Here is a 10,000-nt window from a genome sequence, read left to right as displayed (position 1 = left end):
AAGCAAAGACTAAATTAATATTTTAGTCACTGCGATATGACAGTGCATTCTTATTTGTTTTGGGCCTGGTTTTTTTTTATTTTTTATATATATATATTATTTTTTTTGCTAGCCTACCTACCTACCGTGTAGTAATGCAATCGTATTTAGTATTTATAATGGTTGTCCAAGCCCTACGTGTAAATGCTAGCTGAGGTAGAATTCTGGTGCAAGGTCATAAATATCTACCAACACCTCGCTGTGGCAAAATAAATGAGCATTTCCAAATCCAAAAGTAGCCTAGGCTATGCTTGCGTAGCCTGTCAAAAAAATCTCCAATGTTTAGGCTACTAACGATATCAATGAAGAGCCTACAGAAATAATTATGTATTGTATCATTATATGTAGATTACTTATTTTTATGCAGACATGAAACGAAACACAATTTGTATGCTCTTTTTGAAAATAATTGTTAAGTCAATTAATAGTCTACAAGCTTAAACCAATTTACAAATAGGCCTAGGCCTAGCCTATACTTGATATTAAATGTACGAACTGTAAATAATTTCAGCGGCAGTAAGAAATGCCTACTACTAAATTGTGTGTAGCTTAAATATGTACATGTGTCTGTGCGTGCAGGCCTGTGTGCACGCGGCATGTCCATCAGCTCAGATCTCAGATCAGTAATTATTACTCTGATGGGAAGCGACGACCATAATTACCTACCAGCAGATCGCGGCCGGCAACCGCCCTCCGAAGCCATGACAATGAGCGGCCATGACAACACACATTGACCTCCCCTCGCAGTCCGCAGCGTAGCCGAGACGATCGTCGTTTTGGCAGGTGACCTATTAGCAAGGGGGGTTTTGGGTGGGTGACAGGACGGAGGAGAGAAAGGGGGCACTCCGAGTGCGTGGTGGCTCTAGGAAGTACAACCGTCCTGGGGGGCTGAGAGGCTAGTTAGCCCCTGTGTTATGTTCAAGTATTTGGCGGTCTGACCTATAGGACCTCCTCACAGGAGCAAGCTTTGGTGCAGGTTGGCTCCAGGATGCTGTTCACCTTTCGCAGCAGGGCAACACTGTCAGGGCCTGTATGCCACACCTGTAAAGCAGATGACAATCTGCATTATGCTGATGCAAGTGTCCCTCAGTTAACTAGCCCACCACCTCTCCACATACACATTGCCATGAGTTGATTTTAATATTATTTTTATTCAACCACTGCTCTACAGTAATGCACACAGGCACAGTCTCTGGAGAGTCCATGGAGTATGCATTTGAAATGCTGAATATACCGGTATGCGTGTGTGAGTAATAAAATATTTTCAGGCAGTTACACATAGTCAAGCTTGGTTAATGTTTAATAGAGCAAGAGAGAGTTTGAGTGAATGTGAGCAACTGTAATAACAGTTATAATATTGCAACACAAGGAGACAGATACTTTATCACAAGAGATGCACACTGGGAATGAAAACAGGTGTTCCAGAAAGAAAGACAGATCACTAGACAGTGGAGGAGAAGTGTCCAATAGTGCACTGTGTTCCATTTTACAAATGAATACAATGATGCAGTATTACAGTGTTATATGAAGTACAGCAGGAGATTTTATTTATAATATTTACATTACATACTAGTCATGTTCATTTCATGTTCATTTCTGTTGCTCCCTCAGTTTGCCTGCTATAGGAGTTGAGACGCATGAATTGAGCCCATTGAATCCTTCTCAGTTCAGTTTTAACCAACCTTCACAAGTGAGGAGTTGTACTCTCTTTCTAAGGTGCTTGGTCTCTCTCCAGTAATTTGTGTGTGTGTTTGTATAAATCTGTATATGTTCAAGATGTTGAGAGGGATTAGAATTAGGTTTATCGGTGCTGGTGATCTGCAAACTTGAATTTGCATGTGTGTGTGTGTCCATGTTAGTGCTGATCATCTCAGGTGTCCGCAGCAGTGAGTGGGCTGTGTGGATGGCTGGCGGGCGGCGTGTGTGTGTTGGACGTGTGTGTGTGTGTGTGCTTGGGGCAAAGCAAAACACTTGAGTCCGCCTCGCACTTGGTGGTCCTCCCGGCCCACATGCCCTCCCCCTTCACCATGGCGATGCCTGTTTGGTTCAGCTTAATGAGCAGGTCGAGAGAGCGCTTCCTCTTCTCCTTCATCTCCCTCCCTCCATCCTCCTCCTCTTCCTCTCCGTCGCGCTCCTCCTCCTCCTCCTCCTCTGATTCGCTGCTCATGTCTTCCTTTGATGTCTCTCCCATGAAGCTCAGCGCCGTACAGTCTCGCGTCAACACAGCTGCACTTGGGTCCTTTTTCACGGACAGGTCGAGGGGTCCGTCAGCGTTCGGGGCTGTCCGTTGCAGTGCCTGCGTGATGTGGGAGAGCTGCGAGCGGATCTGGGTCAGGTGGTCCCACAGGAGCTGAGCGGAGGTGCCGTCTCGAGCCAAAATGGTGGCGGCACGGTGCTCTGCCTGCTGGTACTCCTGCAAGGCGCTGGACAGGTCCTCCAGGAGGACGGCCTCTCGTTCCCGGTCTCGCTCCTCCAGCTGCTCCCTCACTTTCTCACCTCCTCGGCCAACGGGAGCAGGTGAAGTCACCTCCCTGGGGGGACTCTCAGATGTGGCTCTCCTCAGATTTGTGTACCACTCATCTACTGAGCTGCAGAGAGAGCAGAACAATTCTTTAATTCACCACTATGTTTTAACATGAAGTATTTCAATTGAGAATATTATGTATATTAACGTTATGAATTCACTGAAAATATAGATAAGTAAATATAAATAAATAAGTAATTGCAATGCACCCCGAAGTGCCTTAATTACTGACACAGATAAAAGCCTATAATGAATATGAACAATGAAAATCCACATGGGAAAGAACAGAAGAGCTCAAATACATGCACACACAGCCACATAAACACACATTCTGATGGACATACCTGTGCAGGAAGAGTTTATCGGTAGCCATGGCAGCGCTGGGTGTGTTTCTGTGCAGGTTTTTAAGGAAGTCCAGAGGGACTCCACTCAGTGCTGGTTTCTTCTCAACCGGGCACTCTGACGATTCTAAGTGGGCTGCAGGCCGCTTGGCGCCATGCTCCAGACCCCCGACCCCTGCCTTTGATCGATCTCCAGCACGTAGGCCTGGTTCTGGGGAGGCGCTCTCAGGCAAGGCCCAGGCTGCAGGAGAGGCCTGCGTGGAAGTGGGCCGAACAGCTGGGGCTCCCCACAGGCTCAGCTTGGCCGGGTAGGGGGGCGTCGTCGGGGCTGGGGAGGTCTCCTGGCCACCGAGCTGGGGCGACTTGAGCGCCTTGGACGCGTGCAGGGGGGAGGAGGGGGGCGCGCCGAGCGAGTGCTCGCACAGGAAGGGGTAGTAGAAGCGCGGCGGCAGGAGAGCGCGCTCGGCGGGCGCGTGCGGGTGCGTGAGGAAGGGCAGCGTGGCGAGCTGGGCGTGGGCGTGCGAGGTCGCCGGGTTGAGGTAGGAGAAGAGGCTGGGGGTGAGTGGGTAGCTGAGGCCCAGCAGGGACAGGTTGAGGGCGGGGGGTTCAGGGGGAGGCGGCGGGGGGTAGCAGGGCAGTGAAGAGGCCTCCCTCTCCCCCACTGGCTGCTGTGCCTCAGCTTTGGGCTTGGTCTGGGTCGGGTAGCCCAGCAGGCGCCATGAGTCGGGCAGCAGCGCAGGCGTGGACAGGCACGCAGCCTTGGGCAGCCGGTACTGCCGCAGCCGACTCTCCACCTCAAAGGACCGCGCCCGCAGCAGCTGCTCCTCCAGTGAGAAGGCGTCCGCCATCACCACGTCCGATTCCTGCTTTGCGTGTTTGGCCCCGCCCCTGTCCCCGCCCTCCATGTGCTCCAGGCGTTCATTGGCCGCCCCTTTCCCCTCTGGGCCCTCCTCCACTAGCGGCTCCTCCCCTCGCTGGTCCTCCTCTGGAGGTCCGGTGGGGCTGTGCTCGGCCGACGCGACCGCCTGCTCCGCTTGCTCCTTGGACGGGCTCTGGCGGCCCAGGCCTGCCTGCAGCCTCAGCTGGTTGGCATGGAGCAAGTTGCCCTTCTTGTAGGGCCAGTCGGAGTCAATGAGTAGAGAGAGGGAGTTCTTGCACAGGCTGTACTTCATGTGGTTGTACAGGTGGGACTTCTCCATGCAGGTGAAGGGGCACTGGAAGCACTTGTAGTTGTAGGGCTTGCCCCACGGCCGCGGGATGTAGTGGGGCTTCTTGGGCTTGCGCTCCTTGTGCTTGCCACACCCTGTGGTCACCTTGCACGGCTGCTCCTCCTTGGACATGGCGGCCAGCGAAGGAGAGAGAGAGAGAGAGAGAGAGAGAGAAATCGCTGGCGAGAGAGAAGATCTCAGGGCCTTTGCAGAAGCAGATCACGCTCTTCTCACTGGCTTGCTGCTTCAGCTGGAGATTGGACAGAGAGAGGGACAGAGAGGCAGATTGTGCTGTTAATATCATCTGCAGTGTGGGAAAGGGCATGTGTTCACTCCCAACAGCTATCTACAAGCCCCAAAATGAGGAGGCCCAGTCATGGGTTAAGAGCTGTGTATGCGTGTGTGCATGCATGCATCCTGCAGTTCATTTGAATAAGAATGTGCATCTGAGTAAGAATAAGTGAGTCTGTGTGTCTGTGTTGCCAATAGCTTGTCCTCGGGGAGCTTTGGTGTATTCTCACTCTACCTGCCAGCCTTCATTACTTCCAGTGCAGTACCAGACAAAAACCACTTGTGTGTGTGTGTGTGTGTGTGTAGACCCTGAGGGACCATGCACCTGTGCGGTGCCTTGTTTGGGACAGACCCTTATAGGACAGCTTTGGGCACAGTCATGGTGGGCGTGTGTGTGTGTGTGTGTGTGTGTGTGTGTGTGTGTGTGTGTGTGTGTGTGTGTGTGTGTGTTAATGAGAGGTTGGCACCACGCCCATGGGGCATCGTTAGTGCCACGGTGGCAGGATCTGGGTCAGAGTGGTTACAGCATTCTTTCAGCTGCTTTCTCTCCTCCTCCCTGCTATCTAGTCCTCTTTTCCACACTCTTTGGAGGTAAATTATGTTAACTGACATCATTACCACCCCAGTATGTCACACACTCAGGAGGATATTAGTGTGTGTGTGTGTGTATGTGTGTGTGTGTGTGTGTGTGCTTGCATTAGGAGTCTACTTTTTTGCCCATTCTTTCTGTACATACGTTTAAAACTGTAATGGCATAATTACAGGGAATAATGATATTTATACCATTTAAAATGTCAACATTACAATGATGATTAAACATTATTCAAACAAAGATATTTGGTTTAAACCAATCTTGTGCTATTAAAAAAATCATTTTAGGGAAAGGGTGCTATGAGCACATGAATATAATTTATTTCAATAATTATTATTTTTTTTTTTTTGCTTTGTTTTTTATGTTTTTTATGTTTTTATGTTTTTATTTAAAATGATGACAGATACATAAAAGGATGTGTTAAAATATTAAAATGTAGAGAATTAATTTGTAATACATTATGTAAGTGTTTTAAAAATACTGTTTCAAAATACAATGTAGCATAATATACATTTCAATTGATTTCTATTAGATCATTTTAAATAGACTGCTTCTACAAAGGCAGTGCGGAGGGGCAATTATCTGCGAGCTGGTTCATCAGCGCTGTGTGTTAGTGGGGAATCGTTTGACCCCCTGCTTTGGTGTAATTAGTGGGAGCCCCCTGAAGGTAAACTCTCTCCATCAGCTGTGCCCATCAAACGTCAGGCCTGATCAGCACACGGAGGGCTTCATAGCACACGTAATGCACAGAGCCGCACCGCACCACACCGCACCGCACCACACCACACCACACCACACCGCGCAGTAGCCAGGCTGGTAAACAATCCCCTGGTGGGTCACCCTTCGCCAAACCACATCCAAATCAGCAAGGTCTGATTGGATCGGACATCTACAAATAAGCTTAACTAAATGCTTCTATTGTATGTCATACATTTTATGTTTATGTTGTCTAATTTTCATAAAATATCTGTATGAATATGACTAAAACACTAATAAACTAAAAAAATAATGGTGGGTTGTACGTAAATTGGACAGTTTTATGAATGAATATGAACAATTACCAGACAAAAGACAGCATAATCTTGTGAACATAGGCATGTGTGTCTGTGTTTGAGACAGAGAGTGTGTGTGCCTGTGTACATGTGTGTGTGTAAATTTTAAATTTCTCATGACCCCCTCCAGCGTTTGTCCTAACAAGCTCTGTCTATACCATTTTCTTTGAAGAGTCAGAACACGGATGATAAGTAAGTAGCATCATCCCACCAACTACACAAAAATATTGTTTCTCTTCTCTTTAGAAAACTTTTTCTGGCCCCGGGTGCCCCCCTTTGGGCAGAGAAAGAAAGATAGAGATGCGGAGAGAGAGAGGGAGAGAGGGATGGAGGGAGAGAGAGGGAGAGACCTGCTGTGTGGTGTATTTTTCTCCTGGGGTGTCGTGCCGAGATGCAGGCCTGGAAGCGTGGTGGGGTTCAGGAAAAGGAGAGGGGACGGATTTCAGCTCCGCTTTCATCTCTTACAGCACCCATAGACCTGACTCTCATCTGTGTGTCACACACACACACACACACACACACACACACACACACACACACACACACACACACACAGCCTGTGTGCACCTGTCAAGACGTGTCTGTCTCTCTGTGTGTGTGACCAACAGTCCACATGTTTGTCTTTCTGTCCGTCTCTGTGTTCAGAGTGTGTTTCCTGTGTCAGAACTATGTCATCTGTAGTTGGACTGAATTCAGTGGTCTGCATGCACTGATTGGAAAGCTACTGTGTTTGTGCACAGCAATGGTTACGTGGCTATGTGAGTATGAGTGTGTGTGTGTGTGTGTGTGAACTGTGTCCTGTTTTTCCCTGTTCCACCACCCCCCTGACCCCCTGTACATAACCCCCACTAGACTTTAATAGCTGCCATGACACATAATCAATAAAATTATTTTTGCCATGCAGCTTTTTATTTTCTCTTACTGCCGGATACTGTGTGGCATCCCACCCCCTGTGTGGCTGTGGGCTTTGAACACACACACACACACACACACACACACACTCACAGGGGTGGTTTCAGGCCCTTAGGCCCTGTTCTGAGCTTTTAGGCTCACGCTCGGACAAACCGCTGATCGCTTTTACTTAAATATCAATCATCTCAATTAAACGCCACTGTCCCGCTAAAAGCATTGACTAACTGCGTGTGACAACAGACAAAGGCGCGTGCGAGAGGACCAGAGAGGGCATGAGGAGAGAGGGGAGAGATGCGTGCCGTGAAGAGGAGAAAGCAACGACTGCAGGAGACTCTTGTGCCCAGAGTTCAAATCAGCATGTGGTTATTACGAGCAAGTCAAGGTGTCAAAATGAAACGTTTCTTTGATTCTCTGTCTAATCTGACCAAAAAAAACGAATTAGAGCAATGTCTTCATCCACCACACTTGGCTCCACAACATGTAGAGGTGTGTGTTAAGTTGTGTGAAGTACTTGGTGTGTTTGCGGCAGCTAAAGATTCCCTTGGTAGGTTTGTGTGAGTACACGTGTGCTTACCTCAGGAAGGAACCAGTGGCCCAGTCAGTGTGGTGAAGATAGGTCTGCTCACCAGAACCCTGTAGGGAGGGCAAATGTGTTTGGAAAAGTTCAAAACCACTTTCACTCTCAGGTCCCCAAAACAAACATACAACTAACACACACACACACACACACACACACACACGCCACAACACACACACACACACACACACGCACGCACACACACACACAACCATACACAAACACACACACAACCATACACAAACACACACACCTTACTCTATTCTCTTATTCACCTAATTCCATACACTAACTCTTCGTCTTATTCACCTAATGCTTCCCGGGCAAATCCCACAGATGTCTGAATAATAATAATTGCAATAATGGCAATCAGTGTGCTATAATTTTCCTCTTGATATTTCTGATATTTGTGCATCAGCAGAAATGCTTTTGCTAAGGATGACTATCACTTATTGCTCATAAAATCGTAAAAAAAACGTTATTCACAATTGACAGCCTAAGATCATCTTTCTTTTGTGTAAAATAATTAGTCAGCCTAAAAATGTATAAAATATCAAGCAAAATTCATACATGGCATCATATTCCAACGAATTTAAATACGTGTATTAGTGTAAGCCAACATCAAAAACGTAAATGGTATTAGCCTACATCATCACATCTATTCATTAACTTATTTCCAATACATCTCAAGTGTCAGAGGCGTTTACTGGTATGCAGACTACTAAACACAGTTGCAAATATTATGTAAAGCATTGGAAATGTATTTAAGAACAAACACAATAGTCTTGACAGAACTCTCAAATATAGTTCTCACACACAAAAGTCCACTAAGTTAAATTGCACAATTTCAAATATCATGGGGAATAAAACTGGACCACAATATAATTACCAGTCAGTTAAAATTGACGACTCAGGCCCAAATATACCTTGTATTCCACTTACCTCGCGTGCGCCAGTTGTGGTCGCCGGTCGGACAAAGAGTGGCGTCCTGAACTCGCGCGCTCAGCGCATACTCCGGTTAATGGGTGCGCTCAGTGAGTGTCTCTGTGTGGGTGTGTGTGCAGAGGCGCAAAGTGTATGGGAGATATATATTGACTTGGAGCGATGCCTTGGGGCAGTACAATCCTGGAGCTTCCCCCGCCCGATATGGTATTGTCACATGTGTTTTTTTTACCTAGCAGCAAGGGGAGAGTAACGACTTCCACACTATCGGCTACACTTGTGCGCGATTTAATTGGGGCTGTGAGACCAAGACATACACCCCAAATCTCTCTCTCACACACCAACAAACTCTGTGCTTGTCCTTACTCCGTCCGGAAAGTTTATTTAGACCCTCAGCTTCCACTCCCTATGTAAAAGTGCGTTCTCTGGCTGTCTTCTCTCCGCTCTTCATCTGACTTGAACCAAGCTATTCAGCACCAAATAAAATAAAATCTACTCACATGGCCGGTTTAAATCCACACAGAAAGTACCACAAACGGAGTTTTCTATCTTCTTTTAAAATATATTCTATATTCTACTTGACATAGGCAACATATGTCAAGTTCTCAGAGCAAAACATTGGGTAACTAATGTTGACTAATGTTGTTAAAATTACTAACTAATGTTGTTAAAATTATATACATTTAAGAATAAAAGCGAATTCGGAAAATATTAATAAGGAGACTACATGGACTATAGCCTTAATCATAGAGCTGTATAACTTAGTTACGTCGTTCCATTTAAAACGGCCAGTGAAGAAACTTCACCACAGAGCGAGTGATCTCCCGCTGCTAACATCAATCCTGTGGTTGCGTGCCCGTCTCCGCGCGCTTATACACAATAACCCACCGTTTCGTGCTGCATTTTTAACCACCGATCCTCTAAAAGTCCTCTTCTCTCACCGCAAAACAATCACTCAAATTCCGCAACATTGTGCATGCCCGAGGAGACAGCATTTGTAATGTTTGTCATTCTGTAATTGGACATAGACCTTGGTCAGGTACAAAAAGGCCAGAGCATAAACGTTAGATAACAATATACAAATATATTAGTTGTTTATGAGATGTTTTAGGCTGGTCTGATATGAGAAGCTTAAAAAATAACATTGGCTTATCTTATGGCTGCACAAAATGCACTTGATTTTGAGAGCAGGTGCTTTGGGATGCTTACTCTGCCGCACCTGTCTCCCAAGTTGAACACTGATCTGTGCAAGAATGAGCGGTCTGATGAAAGTCGATTTGACCCTCCCCCAAACACACTGACAGACACACACACACACACAAACACACACACACCATATCACTGACCCTTCTGCAGACATAAGGGTGAGAGTGTATAGGACTAGAGGAGATGTAGAGTGACAGTCTGCTCCATGGGGAACCACCGCCTGCAAAGTGAGAGAGACAGAAAAACAAACAGACAGACAAACAGACAGACATAGAGAGAGAGAGAGAGAGAGAGAGAGAGAGAGAGGAAAAGACAG

At 46.8% G+C, this 10,000-nt stretch overlaps 1 protein-coding gene across 1 annotated transcript; it reads right to left on the bottom strand.

The window, feature by feature from the left end:
• Positions 1 to 1,312: 1,312 nt before the first annotated feature.
• Positions 1,313 to 7,638, bottom strand: prr35 (proline rich 35). Its single transcript, XM_048233724.1, has 3 exons — positions 7,534 to 7,638; positions 2,908 to 4,362; positions 1,313 to 2,627 (listed from the first exon to the last, which is right to left on the bottom strand). Exons 2-3 carry the CDS (start codon positions 4,242 to 4,244, stop codon positions 1,910 to 1,912), a joined length of 2,055 nt encoding a protein of 684 aa, XP_048089681.1. The 5' UTR covers positions 4,245 to 4,362; positions 7,534 to 7,638; the 3' UTR covers positions 1,313 to 1,909.
• Between the last annotated feature and the right edge of the window lie 2,362 nt (positions 7,639 to 10,000).

The sequence above is a fragment of the Alosa alosa genome, chromosome 22, assembly GCF_017589495.1.
Source record: "Alosa alosa isolate M-15738 ecotype Scorff River chromosome 22, AALO_Geno_1.1, whole genome shotgun sequence".
Classification (NCBI taxonomy): Eukaryota; Metazoa; Chordata; class Actinopteri; order Clupeiformes; family Clupeidae; genus Alosa; species Alosa alosa.
The sequence above is the reverse complement of the archived record's forward strand: the minus strand, read 5'-3'. Positions and strand labels throughout refer to the sequence as shown.